Source organism: Lissotriton helveticus, chromosome 5_1 (genome assembly GCF_964261635.1).
Source record: "Lissotriton helveticus chromosome 5_1, aLisHel1.1, whole genome shotgun sequence".
Classification (NCBI taxonomy): domain Eukaryota; kingdom Metazoa; phylum Chordata; class Amphibia; order Caudata; family Salamandridae; genus Lissotriton; species Lissotriton helveticus.
Window position 1 is genome coordinate 236,875,456 of NC_136065.1, and position 19,686 is coordinate 236,895,141.

At 47.9% G+C, this 19,686-nt stretch overlaps 1 protein-coding gene across 1 annotated transcript in view; it reads left to right on the plus strand.

Moving 5' to 3' along the window:
- The window catches only part of NOXA1 (NADPH oxidase activator 1), a 172,455-nt gene that overhangs the window by 23,594 nt on the left and 129,175 nt on the right, over positions 1–19,686 (plus strand). Inside the window, exon 2 of the mRNA XM_078642092.1 lies at positions 5,274–5,356. Coding sequence (XP_078498218.1) covers positions 5,274–5,356 — 83 coding nt within the window. The remainder of the gene's footprint in view (positions 1–5,273; positions 5,357–19,686) is intronic.

Below are 19,686 nucleotides of genomic sequence, written 5' to 3' on the forward strand. Positions count from 1 at the left end.
CATTACGTAACCCACGGCATGCCGGGATATGTAGTTCAGAACTCCTGTTGCGACGTTGATTACATCCGCGATCCGCGGTCGACACCGCACATGACAATACGAGTGTGAAACGGAAGTTGGGCCGAACATCGGCATGGCGTTTGATTAATAATTCTACTCATGTGGAGAACAATGAATCCATGACAATGGCCGTGTCCTTTTGCTCGTTTTTTTTTAAACATCAATGTCACAGTACAAAAGCGGGCGCCACGGGGCGACTTGAAATTAAACTTTGTTAAAGGCAAGCAGTGAAAGTCAAACACAAAACTTACTACTGAGTGTAACAATTAACCTTAGATGTGACAGAGAGGCTCCCACGAGGCACGGCGGACAGCAACAACGCAGCCACCTGAAATGGCCAGTGCTGCGTGTAAAATGGAGCCTAGGACTACGCCTGTGAAAGCACGTACGTCCAACGACGCGCTTATACGTACGCACGTTTCGCGCCAGTACTCTCGGGCCAAACCATGTTCACCGAATATGCAGGGGGCACGTAATTTACAGCTGACACTCCACAAAAATTCACTTTCCCACAACGTGCGTGCGGCACCCCTGGCACCTCATGGCGGCGCACCGGGGTGCGGCGGCGCACAGTTTGGGAGCCACAGACATAGAATATAATTTAAAAATAACTAATGCATGTTACTAGTAGCAAGAATAATATGAACATTTCTAACATGATTGAAATGTTCCTAGCAGCCTTACACCCTAAGGACTACTTTTAAACGCTATACTATGAGAGCATAAAGTAGCTAACTTGTCTCTTTGGTTTCTTGGAATTCAGCGCACTCCATACCTTTTCACAGCAGAGAAGTTGTGATTAACAGATCTCCGCCAGGAGAGAGAGTGTTCTCGCGGATCAGCTCTCATCATGGAAATGGATGCTGCAGCATTCTGGTAGACCTCTTGTGTATATATATATATATATATATATCTCCTACTGGCGATAGCCAGTAGGTATATATAGTTAGGATTGTTTTTCATAGGGAAATCCCAACATTCTATTGGGAATAACTTTGGCGCCGGTTGAGGAATCTTCCTGAAATTTTCCTTAACTTTGCCTCGCGGCGCTCCGCTCCTTCCCTGAAAGTTTGGGGGCGGATTCGTCAAGCAGGGGCCGAGATAAAAGGGGGTCCCAAAACGTGTTTTCCCCATGTTAATTTCCATAGGGCGGTTGGACTCACTTTTAGCCCGAACGGCTGAATGGTTTTCCACCAAACTTGGCAAAATTGTAGGGACTGGTAGCCCGATGTGCCTTTGCTATGTCTCAAGATATGTGCTCCAGTGGTTTTTACGAAAATTAACTTTGAAAAAATATATATTGGGCTACATTGGGCTATATATATGTTAGAGCCCAAATGTAGCCCAATGTAGCTCAATGTAGCCCAAAGATGGCCATCAGAGACAAAAAAAACAAATGTAGCCCAAATATCAGCCAGATGTAGCCCAACTATAGCCCAATGACAGAATGTCCCAGAGTGTTCTAAAGAACAACTAGAGCGCTAACAGTCTTACTTATGACAAAAGTATGGCACACCTGAAGTCATCTTGATTGGAATAAAGTGTTAACACTTAAAACATTTAATTTGCAAAGGAACAAAATGAGGGGATCATTTTGCCATAGAAATTATGATTAGTGCTGAAGAAAGAAAAATTAGGGCACATTTTGAGTGACTTCTCAAATCCTCTTATATTTCATTAAAAAAATTCTGATATGCAGTCTCCCAAGATGGCCACCAGAGACAAGAGCCCAAATGTAGCCCAAATATCAGCCAGATGTAGCCCAACTATAGCCCAATGACAGAATGTGCCAGAGTGTTCTAAAGAACAACTAGAACGCTAACAGTCTTACTTATGACAAAAGTATGGCACACCTGAAGTCATCTTGATTGGAATAAAGGGGTAACACTTAATACATTTAATTTGAAAAGGAACAAAATGAGGGGTTTCATTTTGCCATAGGAATTTTATATATATATATATATATATATTCACTGAAAAAAACCATAGGTTACACACCAGTTATAGTTAGGAATTAGCATTTAAAAAACCTTTGAAATTCACTGAAAAAACCATAGGTTTCACACCAGTTATAGTTAGCTGGAAATTTTACTCGCATAAAACCATTGAAATTCCCACGTTATAGTTAGTTGGACTCACTATAACTTGCACGTCTGCAATGCACTGCTGATGACGTCACATATTACATCACTCATGCATATATTTAAATATTTAAACATTACTCGCTAATATATGTATTCACTAAGATACACTTAATAAGCCAGTTAACCAATCAATTTTTTTTTTTAAACACTGAAAAAACCATAGGTTTCAGGCCTTATATAGTTAGGAATTAGCATTTAAAAAACCTTTGAAATTCACTGAAAAAAACATAGGTTTCAGGCCTTATATAGTTAGGAATTAGCATTTAAAAAACCTTTGAAATTCACTGAAAAAACCATAGGTTTCAGGCCTTATATAGTTAGGAATCAGCATTTAAAAAACCTTTGAAATTCACTGAAAAAACCATAGGTTTCAGGCCTTATATAGTTAGGAATTAGCATTTAAAAAACCCTTTGAAATTCACTGAAAAAACCATAGGTTTCAGGAGTTATATAGTTAGGAATTAGTTTTTAAAAAACCTTTGAAATTCACTCAAAAAACTATAAGTTTTAGTGGTGTTATAGTTAGCTGGACATTTTACTCATACAAAACCAATGAAATTGCTCCAATATAGTTAGTTGTACTAACTATATTTCGCGCACCCGCAATCCACTGCTGATGATGTCACATATTAGATCATTCATGACATGGTCAGTGACATCACTGATGACATCTCAAATGACATCACTGATGACATCACTGATGACATCATCCACGTGACAATCACATACACCTTTTCATACACTATTACAATTTTTCATCACTGTATGTAAAATACAGAGTATCATATTTAAATCCATTGTCACAGCAATACAAGTATCTAAAAATCCACTCAGTGATTCATAGATGTATACACACATCTAATCACTTACCTATGGATTCACTCATACATGCTGTCAATGAACAATAGAACACTATCAAAAATACTTATACATCTATATCGACATTAAACAACAGCACGCATCCTATTCACATATGAAGTCATCCTACTCACTTATGCAAACAATGGATCATACTTACATATTTACTTAGCAAAACACTTATACAAACACCACTTCTTCTATTCATTTAGATAGTAAGTCATACTTAGTGAATTATAAAATCATTATTACAAGTATACAGTTATCCATACAGTCACTCACACAATCATTGTGTCTTATGTATACTTATTTATATACAACAACTGACACATACACTGCCTTTTATTTTTCTAGTTTGTTGGACCTGTACCTTTGAGAAATATATTTGCTCATCACCACACCCATAAAGAGATTCCCTCACCCAAACTGTTAGAACATGTAGTTTTAACTTCATATATCTACTGAATCAACTATTCACACATCTTTGGACAGTCACACCCCCCCCACCGAACCACACACACTTTCACACTCCCATACAAATACTCAGTTAACTAATCAATAACTAATATAGACTTTCACATAGCTAGTAACCAACTGTAGAATCAGTTTACACAACAACTGACAAAGTGATACAGATATTCACACAGTTTAGTCACTATCCACTATATTTAGTGAGACATTATAAATTGGTCAAGTAAACAGTCAATTACACTGCTACTAAATCCTCCATCCAAATATTTATTTATATATATCCACTCATTCTTCAATGTAAATTGCTATATATATATATAATGCATATTTAAATTACGAAGCAAACCACATTCACTGGATGATGTCATCAGTGATGTCATTTGAGATGTCATCAGTGATGCCACTGACCATGTCATGAATGATCTAATATGTGACATCATCAGCAGTGGATTGCGGGTGCGCGAAATATAGTTAGTACAACTAACTATATAAGAGCAATTTCATTGGTTTTGTATGAGTAAAATGTCCAGCTAACTATAACACCACTAAAACTTATAGTTTTTTGAGTGAATTTCAAAGGTTTTTTAAAAACGAATTCCTAACTATATAACTCCTGAAACCTATGGTTTTTTCAGTGAATTTCAAAGGTTTTTTTAAATGCTAATTCCTAACTATATAAGGCCTGAAACCTATGGTTTTTTTCAGTGAATATATATATATATATATATATATATATATATATATATATATATATATATGGTTGACCACTGACTTTTACCCTACTTTGGGACACTGTCCATAAATTTGAGACATAACCTTTATGAACCAGCACGATGAAAATACCTCAACTCGGACTAGATGTTTATCCCGTACATTTATTGTGAGGCCTCGAAATGCAAATATCGGGGAGCTTGAAGCAGAACTGTGCCGCCTTAGCAAAGTCATTGTTTGCAGGAACTGGCACTATCACAAATTCTGCAAAAGATAATGGCATGCAGCACATGGGCCAAAGGCAGAGTGACAAACTTAACATGCTCAACATCGAAACTGGTTTTGGGAGCTTTAAGACAGTAGAAGTTCAAAGAAACATTTCGTCTCTGGAGAGACCATATTTACAGTGAGGCCAACCTACTACTCTCTAAACGCATTACAGTATTAAATGAAAGGAAAGAACCAGAATTTTGTTTCCGTTGGTTAAGAAGTGCTAACCCTAGAAGAAATAGTGGTCAGTTTCCATTATGCCTACAGTTGTAGAAGATTTAAGGAAGACCTAAAACATTAGTACTGTGGGAGAAAATATATTACTGTTTTGCAAAGAATCCTGTAAATAAATCACTGAAAACAGGCAAATTGTGAGATATTATTGTGTGTGTTTAAACTGATGCATGGCAACCCAGTGGTTAAAACAGCAGGGTTGTGAGGCCGGGTGTTCTCTTTTTCTCTGTGTCCATTGGTCAGCAGGCCGGCTGAGGTTGAAGTAAGTGCCCATGCTAAGGTGAACTAGGCCTCAGTAGAGCAATGAGCAAAGTTCTCCAGGAAGTGCCTTTTGTCGTTACAAGGATTCTGATGAGAGTGCAGAACACAGCTGGCTGGGATGTGCAGCCCAGAAACAAAGAAACCCCCAAGAATTTAAGGGGGTTTGATGCAAGGGCATATAACATACAATACACTATTTTATCTTTTGCCTTTTTATGTTTAGATTTGTGTCTGATAACTTTCTGTCGATTCCTTTGTCCTCAGGCCTTTGATAAAACAATCAGTAAGGATGGCTGTCTAGCTGTTGGCTTCTTCCAGAGAGGGATCGTTCACCTAATGCTGGAATTGTGAGTAACACGGGTATCTTTTGTCGATCACATTCACACTTCATTGATTCACCTTCTGTGATGATGCATGAATTGCACACCTTTACACTAACCCAGATCTAACTTGTTACCTGTCCCGGAGTTGTAGTCTGGAGGCCATCCTGGTTTACAGACCACCGTCAGGTGTCTGGGCTATCTGGTATTTGCATGCATTTGTATTATTAAGAAACACATAACTTTGATAACCCTTATTATAGGAAAGTAAGTATAAAAAGCAGCACGTGCTAACATTCCAGGTGCTAAGCATCGTGAGGTTGGTCAGGGTGTAAATGCGGTGAGGGAATGCAATCTGCATAGGGCCGCCTTTGTTGTTTTATCCCCTTTTTTTGACAACTAGGGGGAACATAAGATCTGGAGCATCAGGTTAAGTAAAGAGCCTTGAGCAAAAGGATAGAGGTGCTTGATTGACTGGAACAAGGTCATTACTGAAAGGCTGGGCTGCTACGTAGACATGCACTCCATACTTGTCCACATGAATACATGTCACAACTCTTTATTTGACTTCATTTCATGGGCTCCTGGGTGGGTAAATAAGAGGAACACAGTAAATGCATGGCATGCCTTTCACAGTGGAGAGTGTACACCGTAAGTTCTTGCATAGCCTATAAATGCATGGTTAAGTGATTGATTGTGGAAGTGATTCATTGATTGGATGTTCGCGCTGCCTCCTCAGTCAGATCGCAGGGGGCTATCCTGGAACTCAGGTTTATAAAATAATAGCCGATACCACTGATGATGTTTGTGCGCTCTAAGGGGTGAGAATGGCTCAAGCCAGGTCAGTTTTGAAGTGATAAGAATAGGGATAAGTGGAGTGATACATATGTGTGCTGACATGCTGTATGTAGAATGTCTCTGCATAGTTTACAGCTGAATGTTCATAGTATCTTATCATAGGGTAGCAAGAGATGGCAGGGAGTGGGTAATTCATGATGATGATAAAAAGTGCATTAAAATGTGCACATTCAGTTCCTAGGAGTAAGTGGGATGTTAGAGTTAAAGCATCTATCTATCTATAGATCAGTGATGTCAGGTGTGGCAGACGTTCAGTGGTATTTGAGGAGTTTCTTGACACCAATTATTTCACGGAGCCAGGGGTTTTTGGGCAGTTTTGTGCCTTGGGGAGTGAGGGGCAGAAGACTAAAGAGTGTGGAATTTAAATAATACCAGAGTGGGTTCCTGAAGGGCAGTCATTTGCCACCCTTCATCTGCAGCCAGCCATCCTGGAATGCAGAATGCTTTATCTCTGCTATCTGAAAGCATTGATTGTTACATGGTCTTTCATCTTAGATGGTTAGTAGAACATAGTCTGGCACCGTGACTCCGTGCATCTTTTGGAAAGCACACGGTTTAACCTTTATCTTCACTGCTGATCTGCTATAGTATTTTGTTTGAGGGTTCACAGCTGTAATTTTTGCAGTGCTGCTCAGCTACCAAGGTTTGGTGACACAGGAAGGACCCACCAGACTTGTCTGTCTTGCATTTGGCAGCATCCCTTTCCTGCTAGCAGTATCTATCCCTCATCAAGACTTTGTGCATGTCGATGCAAGTGACATAGCATAGCCCCATAAGTTATTCGAGTATCACTATCAGAGCCAAAGTCATCAAGGGAATTTAAAGCCATCTAATGCGTGTCCGACCTAAAGCACATGTAGCATGTGTCCAGTGGGAGACGGGGAGAAGGAGCTTGGTCATGACTTCTCTTGTGCTTACTGTAGGCAATACATGTATGTTTACTCGTTGCTTTCTCTTAATATCTTATGTGAACAGATTTTCCTCTTATAACGATAACTTTATTTCCTTATGTGAAATATTGCATAACTTATTTGACGGAGGCACATCAGTATTGTATCACGCACGGTCTCTGACGGTGTACAGGAAAGGGGCATGAGCATTGCACCTATGCACAGTTTATAGAAAGGACTCGGGACCTCTGAAGCCTGACTTGAATGGCTGGATAGAGTTGTATTTACAGAGTGCCACGCCCCCAATATGTGCTATCATTGATGTCCAGCAATGCAATTTTCTGAAGTAAACTTCCCAAAGACGTGCACCATGACAAACTAGGCTGCAGAGCGCCTATAAACCAAAGGAAATACACACGAAATACGTGTAATAAACACTAAAAGATGCATCACACTGGGAATCTGTAATGGGGTATTGAACACTCTCTCCATCCACCTCAAGTGTTCATTCCTAATGGACTTCTAAACTAAACTTTCTGTGGTTGTAAAACAGCGGTATGCAGCATAGTCACTGAAAATTGTTTTCATGACAAATGTTTAGGATACCTATTAAATATAGTAAGTCAAAGGGAAATCCCTGGGGAGCACTCGTTATTCTTTCATACCACTATGGGCACACACACAAACCTGAATATAGATGGCCCGTTAGCCGTACTATAGAGAAAATATATCAATTTCCACAACCAAATGGAATCGTTTACAATCTATTTTTAATAAAACCATATACATGAAAAATATAAGCGCTTGGACATCATACTTTAAAATTTCGACGCATTTCTTTTATAAAAACATATGGTAAAAGACAATTAATCGCAAGATTTCATCACAATGTGCAACTGAAAGTTTGAAATTAAAAATAAAATAAAACACATAAAACATCTCAACAACTCATATATGAAAACGGTGAACAAAAGCCTAATAGTATATAACCCCTAGTTTAACTGTGGCTACTTGGTCTATTTGCCACTACTTGTCGCTGGATCCAAAGGCTTACAATTTTTTACATCAGTTTAAACAACAGTAACAGTATTACATGTACATCAGTTGTTTACTGAGCCCTGGTTGGATTCTCTGTATGTACAAAAAATGCGTACCTATTAAATATGTCAATTTCCAGTGAGAAATATTGTATGTTAAGTGGATAACATGCATATTCGTTTTTAATACATTTGCAAATCTTTTAGGTCCCAAGAAGATGCGTGTAGCTGTGTTGAATCCCTAAACTGTGTGATTGTTGCTCATTCATAGGCTCTGCTTCCGGAGTGTGGGTGGATACTCCTTTGAATATCCTACCAAGAGCTACGCAAAATGATAATCACAGTTTTTTTGGCACTTGCCCAGGCAATTAAAAAGCTACATTAAAAGCCTGTGGAAGGGGGCGTGGCTTGGCGGGCGAAGATGGCGGTCGCAGCCTTGTAGAGCTCCCGCCGGCCCGGACTTACTCTGTTCATTTATCCTGGCCCCCGAGCCCGCAGATGATACCTGGCAGGTGACATCGATCCAGGAGTGTGTCCTGCCTTCTCCGGTGTTTTGCTCCCGCGACTTCATCCCCTCTGGGGCCCTGAGGCGCCGGCGGCGGTGTGCGGCCTGGCGACTGGCCGTGAGCCGGGGACCTCGATTTTCGGGACGCCGAGTGGCGGCTGCAGGCGCGCTGCTGACTGTGGCATCTGCGGCGCGGACCTCGGCCCGGCCCTGCAGCATCCTGGCCCCCGAGCCCGCAGATGGGACCTGGCAAGTGACATCGGTCCAGGAGTGGGTCCTGTCTTCTCCGGTGTCTTGATCCCGCGACTCCATCCCCTCTGGGACCCTGAGGCGCCGGCGGCGGTGTGCGGCCTGGCGACTGGCCGTGAGCCGGGGACCTTGATTTTCGGGACGCCGAGTGGCGGCTGCGGAGGGTGGCGTCGGCGGCGCGCACCTCGGCCCGGCATTGCCAGGTAAGGGGGACGGTGGCAGCTTTCCTTAAACCCGCTTGGCGCCAATTTTAGAGCGTTATTGCTCGTTATCATTTTAAAATTGTTAAATCCTAGGAAACGGCTCCGTGAGCTTGTGATTATTTTTACTGTGAAAGTTTAGCCTTGCTGTGTTGTAGACTGATTGCTAGTTTGCACAATATTGAAAAACCACTCACCCACACGCACTGAGGGACGAGCTCTTGCTGAAAGTTGATTGTGCCTGCCCGCCCAGTCCGACCCTCCAGCCTATCATGGGTGCGGAAGGCGGGGCAGAGCCAGGAACATCGTGGGAGGGGAGCGGTTAGCGCTCTAGCTTCCCAAACTCAAGGGCCATAAAGCAACTCGTCGGTCCAACGCGCAGTGTGGCGCCTAAGCCTGCGCCTAAGACGAGCCAAAGACCAGCCCGTCTGCGCCCGTCCGCGACAGGACGGGGCTAGGGGCAGGGGGCCATGGCGGTCAGGACACTTCCTGCAGAGAGGGGTCATGGCACTACTCTGTCATATTCACGTAAGATTCTTACGGATATAGGCAGATATGTTACTACATTGTGCCCCCACCGGACTCGCTCCAGTGTGGGAGGACCTTTCACCTGCTTGAGATGTCACACCCAATTTTCTAATACCGGGGTATTTACACCCAGCCCTGGAAAGTGTGCCATTTCAGCCCATAGCAACAACTCTGTAATACTTGATTCCAATGCCCCTAATAATTTGCCCCTAACATGTAAAAACTTGTTGTGTAATGTCCGCTCCCTAGTCTCTCATGCTACACAGGTCTGGGACCTCATTACAACGGAGAGGCCTCATCTGTGTTTCTTAACGGAGACCTGGCTTAAGCCTCACACAGTCCCAGCTATCACACTGGGGGTACCAATGGGGTACAAAATAGCTAGGTCGGACCGCCCGATTAAAACGGGAGGAGGGCTAGCTATTGTGTTTAAACAGGAGATGGAGGTCGCAGTTATAGAAACTGTGTGCACCCCAGATATGGAGCTCATGATTTTTACGATCAACCCTACTGCTAGGGAAATGAGGAAAGGTGCACTCTTGTACCGCCCTCCTGGCTCGTGTGGGTCCTTTTCCATTAAATTAATGGAACTTTTGGCACCCCACATGCAAGCCAACTCTGAGTTCATTCTGGTGGGGGATTTTAATATCCACAGTGAGATCACCACGTGCATCGATGCACAGACTGTGTTAACAGACCTGGCCACACTTGGACTTACTAAAAAGAATCAGGGGCCGACCCATTCTGCGGGCCATACCCTCGACCTAGTGCTCTGCAACTCAGTAGCTATTAATTGTCTTACCCCCAACCAAGTTGATTGGACTGACCACTCAGTCATTGTATTTTACACTCGTGCCAACAACAAAGCCAAAGCTATCCATAGGAAGATGGCCAATGTTAGAAGGCCCTGGTACAGACTAACACCTGACAACTTCAGGGTCAATTACTCGGAACCCAAGTGGGAAGCATTTGGTGATGACGCCACCTTAGCTCTAAAGGCTTTCAGTGACGCTGTATCAACAACTATCAACCATGTGGCCCCACTAAGAACCTATAAACCACGACCGGCCCCCAAACAAGAAGTCTGGTTTACTGGAGATCTCAGGCAGCAAAAAAAGACCATGAGAAGGTTGGAGAAGAAATGGAGAGTCACACATAAGGCAGACGATAAGGAGAACTTCAGGAAGTCGTCTAAAAACTATCATAAGGCTATCCGAGCTGCCAGGAAACAACACATAGCAGCTCAATTATCAGCTGCTGGCTCCAATGCAAAAACCCTGTATACAATTTTGCAGACATTCACCAAGCCCACTGCCTGTGACACTGATGGGGTCGAATCCCAAGAACTCTGTGACAACATCTCACAGTTTTTCGTAAGGAAAATTGACGCCATCTACAATAAAATACTAACATCAAAATCCCTCTCTAATAATCCAGTGACAACTGACTGTCAAATCCCGTTATATACCACGACTTCAGACAACGAGGCTAAGACACTTATCGCCTTCCCATCTATCTCTATGGAAGAGTTGACTGCCCTTGTCATGCAAACAAAGAGTGGGTGCCAGTCTGACATCATCCCAGCACGTATTATGCCAACTTTGCTGGAGGTTTTGGGGGCTGGAATACGGCAGATAGTTAACTTGTCTTTGCTTACTGGGGAAGTACCATTGGAGTGGAAACAGGCACTTGTGAGACCTCTGCGCAAGAACAACTCGATCCCTTGGTCTGAGTTGACAAATCTGAGACCGATCTCTCTTCTCCCTTTCATAGGGAAGCTTGCTGAGAGGCATGTGAATCAGCATTTGTCAAAATTTATTGAACACGCAGGTGTACTGGACCCCTCCCAGTCGGGCTTCAGGCCCAGACACAGTACTGAGACTGCCTTGCTGTCTGTCGCTGACAATCTCCAGAGGCTACAGGACAAGGGCTATTCCATTGTTCTGGTGCTTCTGGATTTGTCAGCGGCGTTTGACACTGTGTCACACGACATCATGACCTCCAGACTAGCTGACATCGGTCTGGAAGGCAAGGCCCTGGCCTGGCTCAGGAGCTTTTTCAGCGAACGCACCCAGAGAGTCATCTTGGGGCCATACCAATCAGAGGAGGTGGTGATCTCAAAGGGGGTGCCACAGGGCTCCTGTTTGAGCCCCACGTTATTTAACATCTACGTGGCCCCCCTAGCTAACATCATGAGATCCCACGGGTTCATTCCAGTATCATACGCGGATGATACCCAACTCCTCTTCCCTTTTAAAACGATGACTCCTGAGGTGCGGGACTCCTTCGCCCGAGGGATGAAGGAGGTGGCCCGCTGGATGGCAGCTAACTATTTGCAGTGCAACGTCTCCAAAACGGAGGTTATGCTATTCGGAGAGGCCAAACGGTTGTGGACCCCGGACTGGTGGCCTCAAGATCTTGGCCCGGTCCCTGTGCCCAAAACCGTGGTAAAAGACCTGGGAGTCAAACTGGACCATGAGCTTACCCTCACACAACAAACTAATCAAGTGGTGGGCTCATGTTTCCATGTCATTGGGCTTCTCAGGAGAGTATTCCCCCTGCTACCAGATACCACCAGGAGAACGTTGGTCCAGTCACTAGTTTTAAGCAGGCTGGACTACTGCAATGGGTTAATGCTAGCTGCAAACGAGGGCATCTTTGCTAGATTGCAGGTTGTGCAAAACACGGCTGCACGACTGGTTCTGAATGTCCCGCCCCGCACTCCCTCAAAACCATTGTTGGCCAAACTGCACTGGCTTCCAGTTAAGCAGAGGGTGATGTTTAAGATCTGCTGCGTCATCCACAAATGCTTGACTGGAATAGGTCCTGGTTACCTCACTGAGAAATTTATCCCTTATGTGCCGTCCAGATTCCTGAGATCAGGAGATCAGGAACTACTATGTGTCCCCAGGGCCATGAAGGCAAGGAAAGGGGGAAGGGCCCTATCGGTAGCGGGTCCAAAGTTGTGGAACCTACTCCCGAAGGAAATTAGAGTATGTAGGGAACATTTCCCTTTTAGGAAAAAACTTAAAACATTCCTCTTCAAATCTCTAATCTGACTGATCTCTTGCCTATTTCATTAAAATGATGAAGAGTTTTTTTTTTTTTGTTCTCTGGTTGTGGCCTAAGGCGCGGAGATACTCCTTCGGGAGTCTATTCACAGCGCCATACAAACCTGAAAATAAATAAAATAAAAAAAAAAATAAAAAAAAAAAATAAATAAATAAAATAAATTGCAGCATCAGTTGCCCGAGGATTGCGGAGGTGCCCTGCCTCCTCTGGTTTTATGAGGACACTTGTGGGCAACACGATGTGGTGGAGGCCTGTCCTGCCCCTGTGAAGCCGGGGCCTCGAGTTTCACGACGCCGGATCGCATTGGCCTGTCACATCTTCCTTCGAGGGCACCAGAGCCGACGTCTTGACCCGGGGCCAGGGGCCTCCTGCGCCCATAATAGTGGACTTGCTCCCGAAGGCCTGCTGCACCTTGTCGCGGGTGGCGCCCGCCCCGTCCAGTGAGAGGACCCGACGTGTCTGAGAGCGGCCATGACCAGGGGTGGTGGAGGTGGCCCGCCTAAACATGGCCCTATTGATAAGTTTACCGGGCCCAGCGGTGGCGCCGGGGCATCTGGCGGCAGTGGCGGATCGGGGCCGGACAATGCTGCAATCCTTGCGGCCATTACCCAATCCCGGGACACGCTTCATGCTAAAATCGGGGCAGTGGGAGCGGACGTTACACTGCTTCGCCAAGACCTCCGAAACGCGGTGGCGCGGATCACTGAGACTGAATCTCGAATCTCGGTGACCGAAACGGACATTGGCGCCCTGAAGAAAAGAATGGCGGAGGTGGAGTGTGTCCAGAAGACTCTTGCGGCCCGTGTGGAGGATGCCGAAGGGCGTGCACGGAGAAATAACCTCCGTTTTATCGGCTTTCCGGAGCGGTGTGAGAAAGATGGCATGGAACGGTTCTTGACCCACTGGCTGGAGAGCTGGATCCCCGAGGGTACACTGTCTGCGTGCTTTGTGATTGAACGGGCGCACAGGGCCTTGACTCAGCGGCCGCCGGAGGGAGAGCGTCCTCGGCCGGTTATAGCTCGGCTGCTGAACTATCATGACCGCGATGCCATACTGCGGGAGGCGAGGAACAGGGGTTCGCTTACATATGAAAACCACGCCATTATGATCTTCCCGGACTATACGAAAATGGTGCAGCAGCAGCGACAATCCTTTGTGGCCGCCAAGGCTAAGTTGCGAGGCCTGAAGCTCCAATACTCTCTCCTGTTCCCGGCCCGCTTGCGGGTGGTACACCAGTCCCGGACACACTTCTTCGATACGCCCGAGGAGGTATTTCGTTGGACCGACGAGACGGTGCAACTTAGGCCGCATGCCCAGCCGGGGCTGAACCCTGGCGGGTCCCAGAGATCGTCGCCGGAGCGGACGGACCGCACAAGCCGAAAAGGACGACATCGGAGGTCCCAATCTAAGAAACGGTCAGCCTCCACTAGTGCGACACAGACTAACGGCACGATGGACTCTGAACACTCTGATGCTGGCAGTTGAACCCTGGTGGAGCCTGGACTTTGGTGTTACCCTATGTCGTGATGGATCGGCTGGTGAGACTGTTCCTTGAGACTCTATTCATGCTTATCTGTATGCTTCTGAGACACCCTGAGGTTCTTAGTTGGGACGCTATGGGGCTCGGGAGGCGGCTTCTATGGGCCTTAGACCCTCACGAGTGTGTGGGTGTTGTTGGGGGGGTGGTGAGTGTGTGATGATTGGGGTGTTGGGATCCATTGGTATGGCGGGCCCTGGGTCCTCTGTTCTGGACCCGGGTCTCTCCATGCCGCGACAGATACTTCACTGTTTCCTGAGGTATTGGGGTTGGGGGTATGGGGCGAAGGGGGGTGTTGTTTTGTTGTTGGCGTTCGGGGTAGTTCGGGCCTGGGGTTGCCTGGTGGGTGTTGGGGTTGGGGGGGTGGGACCACACGTGTATATTGCTACTGCTCCGATCAGATGGTGGGATGCACTGGGGTGGCCCGGCGGGTCGGATGGAGGGTACTGCCTCGATGATGGCTGATAGTACGACAATGTCTCCTCATAAATCCATTCGTGTTGTGACTTGGAATGTGAGGGGGATCCTAGATAAAATCAAACGAGGGGCTGTGTTGCGCTGGGGGAAAAGAGAGGCTGTAGATGTACTGTTGCTTCAGGAGACCCATATGTTGGGCTCCAAGGTCCTTAGTCTCCAGAGATTCGGCTTCCAGCAAGTATACCATGCGGGCTTCGCGAGAGGCTCCCGGGGGGTCGCCATACTGGTACATCGCAGGGTGGCGTATGTGCATGAGAAACAATGGATTGACCCTCAGGGCCGTTATGTTTTCATTAAGGGGTTGCTGGGTACTGAGCAGGTGGTCTTTGGTAGCGTGTATGCCCCCCCCCCCCCCCCCCCCGCCCATGCAGTGGGCCCTGGCTGAGAGACTGTTTACTTTATGGGACGAAATCCCAGATGTGCTGACTGTGGTTGGGGGTGATTGGAACGAGGTTATGGACGTGGGATCAGACCGCCAGAGACGGATGCCTGTTGTGGTGGACCCCTCCCCGGTGGCTGCTCATACTAGATTGCGTGCGACGGTGGATGGCTTGGGCTGGGTTGATGTTTGGCGCCACTTTCATCCTGCTGCGCGTGAATTCACGTATGTGTCGGCAGTGCATGGTTCCTTCTCGAGACTTGATTATCTGTTTGTGCCTGGTGCCTGTTTGAGTCGTGTGAGGGATGCCGCGATACTCCCCAGGGGTCTGTCTGATCACTCCCCAGTTGTGGCTACTGTGGACCTCCCCTCGAAGCGGCAGCCGTTTCGTTGGCGGATGTCGCCATGGCGTCTACAGCAACCCGAGTACATGTACCACTTGCGTGAGGCGATCGATAATTATTGGAGGGATAACCTAGTGGGCGATGTAGACGCGGTGATGGTGTGGGAGGCGCTGAAGCCCACGATACGGGGCGTTGATATTGCTTGGTGTTCGGCTGCCCGGCGGACGCATCGGGAGACCATTGTGGCTGCGGCCGCTCGAGTAGAGGAATTGGAGAGACGTGGCCGGGATGGGGGCGGTGAGGACGTGGTGCGGCAACTCCTGCAGGCCCAGCAGTCGTACGCCTCGGTCCTCTATGACGAGGCCCGGCAGGGGTGGCTCACTACGCGTAGCAGGATTTATCAATGGGGCGACAAGTCCTGTACGATGCTTCACAGGCTGTGCCAGGCGACTTTCCAGCCTCTCGCGCTGCCGGGTCTCACGGCGGACGATGGCTCGGTAGTAACAGACCCGGACGTGCTTGCTGCTAGCTTTGCCCGTTATTATGAGACACAATACGCCTCCCGGGACCACCTGGAGACAGAGGAGATCTCCACCTATCTCGATGGCCTGCTGCCACAGGCCGTCTCGGACGAAACTAGGACTGCGCTGGACGCCCCTCTCACGGCTGAGGAACTCGGGGAGGCTCTGGGGCAGCTGAACACTGGGAAGGTGCCGGGCCCGAGCGGCTACCCATGCGAATTTTACAAAAAGTTCCACCTCCAGCTGGGGCCTCAGTTCAGGCGCGCGCTGGAGGCGGCGAGGGCCCGGGGGGAACTGCCGCCTGACTGGCGACATGCCGAGATCGTGGTTTTCCTGAAGCCGGGCAGGGCGCCGGACAGACATGACTCGTACCGGCCCATTTCTCTTTTAAATATCGAGGCCAAGATCCTGGCTAAGGCCTTGGCGAACCGGCTGCTGCCCCTTATTACTGACCTGGTTCATCCTGACCAGGCCGGATTCATGCCCCACAGAGCCACTCATCATAATATTCGGAGGGCGCAGGCGGCGGTTGACGCCATGGGCGCTCGGGACGAGCAGGCGGCGCTCCTGCTGGCGGACATGGACAGGGCCTTCGACTCTGTAAGCTGGGCTTTCCTGTTTGCCCTGTTGACCCGCCTTAACCTCGGCCCAGTGTTCCTGTCGTACCTGCGGTTGCTATATACTAACGTCACGGCCTCTGTTAGAGTGGCCGGGGCCACCTCCGGGAGCTTTCGAATTGGTCGGGGCACTCGACAGGGTTGCCCACTGTCCCCATACCTGTTCGCCCTTGCGATGGAGCCCCTGGCGTCCCGAGTACGGGCGGACGCTCAGCTGCGCGGTTTTGTCTGGAATAACGACCTCACGGATAGGATCGCGCTGTATGCGGACGATGTCCTCTTCTTTCTCACCGACCTACAACGCTCGGGTCCCCGGGTCCTAGAGGTCATGCGCGTCTTTGGCGAGATCTCGGGCCTTCGACTCAATCTTAATAAATCGACCCTGTGGGTACTGGGCGGCGGAGTTGTGACTGACCCCTGGGCGGAGGGACTGAGGGTGGCGACGGATGGTCTGAAGTACCTAGGCATATTCCTGTCGGAGTCGCGAGTCGTGGCTTGGGCCCGTGGAGTCCTGCCGGTGTGGGATCGAGTCCAGGCTGATGTCAAGACTTGGTCCAGGATGCCCCTCACCATCTTTGGCCGATCGGCCATCTTTAAGATGGTGGCGCTTCCGCGTCTCCTATATCAGCTTCAGAATTTCCCGTACCCTATCAGCCAACAGTGGTTTCGCCAAGTTAACTCCGTGCTCGGTCGTTTCCTTTGGGCTGGCGGTGCGGCCAGAGTGGCATTGAAAACTTGCTTCTTGTCTACTTATTGTGGTGGCCTGGCTACCTCGGATCTTCTCTCCTACTATCAGGCTTCCCACCTGCTTATTCTTAATGACTGGTGGTACGGAGATAGGGGGGACCCGGCGTATGCCTTGGAACGGTCGCTGATGGGGGATCGGACACTCCACACTATTCTGTATTCGGCTCGTCTGCGCCGCGCATTGCCGTCGGTTACCAGAGTGGTCTTTGCCGTGTGGAGGCAGGCCCTGCGCCGCATGGGCTGGTGGGGCAAGTTGACGGCTGAGACGCCGCTCTGGCACAATGGTTTGCTCCCGGAGCTGGCGGCCCTGTCCGGCTTTGAGGGCTGGGAAGCCATTGGTATCACGCTGCTGGGCCAGGTCATATCCGGTACCACTCTTAAATCGTTCGAGGAACTCCGTACTGAGTTCCAGATGCCTCAGTCCCAGTTCTTCCGATACCTGCAGCTGCGCCATGCTCTTACCCCGAGCATTACTAACCTAGACTCTCTACCGGAGTTCAGCCCGGTTGAGGCAAAAGTGTTTATGGGGGATCTGGGAGACAGAAAGGTTTCTCAGATTTACCAGACGCTGGTCACCCATTGCTCCTCTACCCTACACTCTCTTCGGGCGGCATGGGAGGTGGATGTTGGCCCTCTGGATGAGGACGATTGGAGGGAGGCGCTAGAATCCCCACGTGGGACCGCCATTGCTGTCCGGCTCCGACTAATCCAATTTAAATACTTGCATCGGGCCTATCATACTCGCGAACGACTGTGGAGGGCTGGGTTGATAGCTTCCCCGGAATGTTTGCGTTGTGGGGCAGTGCCTGGGTCCCTGATACATACTGTGTGGTCGTGTGGTCGGCTGTCTGGTTTCTGGAGAGGTGTGTGGAGTTGTCTGTCCGAGGTCCTGGGCTGGGACCTTCCCCGCACCCATCGGCTGGGATTGTTGCACGTCATGGATGGTATTGGTGGGAACGTTTATAAACGTCATCTGCTGCTCTTGGGGCTGGTTGTTGCCAAGCGGGACTTGGCCCGGGCATGGAAGGCGGTGAGGGCCCCCCCCCTGTCTGCGTGGCGCGCTGGGCTGGACTATTTCATGGGCCTGGAAAGGCCGATCTTTGAGGCGAGGGGCTGCCCGCGCAAACATTACAAAATTTGGAAGCGATGGGCCGACTACCGGGGTTTGTCATTGGATCCCCCGGCGGAGCGAGAGGAGGACGTTTGATGGCAGAGACATCGCTGGCCCGAAGCTGTAACGCCCTGTGTGCACTACACCTCCACTTGCTGCTGTATGGATGTCTGTGCGCGTGTGGTCCGGGGGTGGGGGTGGGTGTTTGGGTGTTGGAGGGGTTGGGGTTGGGAGACAGGGTGGGTTGGAGGGAGTTTTATATACTGAGCCTATTCTTAACACATGCTCGACCATTTGCTACCTGTGTGGTTTACTGTACCGAAATTGTCGTGGTGATCTCTGGTCTTGGGGGTGCCACGTTCTTATTGTTCATTTGCTCAATAAAATTGGTTGTGAAAAAAAAAAAGCCTGTGGAATTCCCATGAACCCATGTATGCTCTATGTTTTATATTGATTTGAGGTGATTTATGCAATGCACTATACTTTGTCTGTATTATACATCGGAATTATACTGTGTGACGAATACAGTGCTTAATTTGAGCCGGTGGGTGGTGGTGGGGCCTACCAGCACTCATTTAGCTTACCTGCAAGTACCGCCGCACATTGTTTTCTCAACATACTTGAATTCAGAAGAAGAGAGAGAAAAACGCAAAAAGGGGATAGGAGGAGGAAGAGAAAAACAGAAATACTGTGACAAAGGGAGAATGCAAGGATGAATAAGAATTTTCAAGATTGCGATAGAGAGGCAGGTTGTGTCTGGTGGTGGGATTTAAGTGGCATAAGGTGGAATCAAGAGCATACAGCCTTGGTATTTAGAACCACAATCTTCATCAGCGCTCCACGTGACCTCTCAACAAAACTTTGGGTGCTGGCATTATTCTTTTACAAAGTAAGCACTGGTGAGGACGGATTCTCTTTTAGCAAAGGGAAATAAAGTTGTTAGAGGGATAACGGTAACCCTGGGCGTAGTTGCGCTACACGTAGCTACGTGAAGTGCACTTCGCAATACGCACGCTACGAGAACTACGTAGTGCGGTAGGGAAAATATAGTTTGCACTGATTGCACAGTGCCGGATGCTTGTCTGCACTGTGCAATCATTGAAAAAGGCATCTTGCACAGTGCAAGCGGTCGTTTTCTGCCGCTCAAGAAGATTTGTACTCGAGCTGCAGCTTTCTCAACGCAAACTGGTAGTTTCTCATAGCGAGCGGTCGCGAGCATACACGACCACTCGCAATGAGAAATCTGACCTCCCTGTGTTGAGAATCACACCGGGAGGTTTATTTT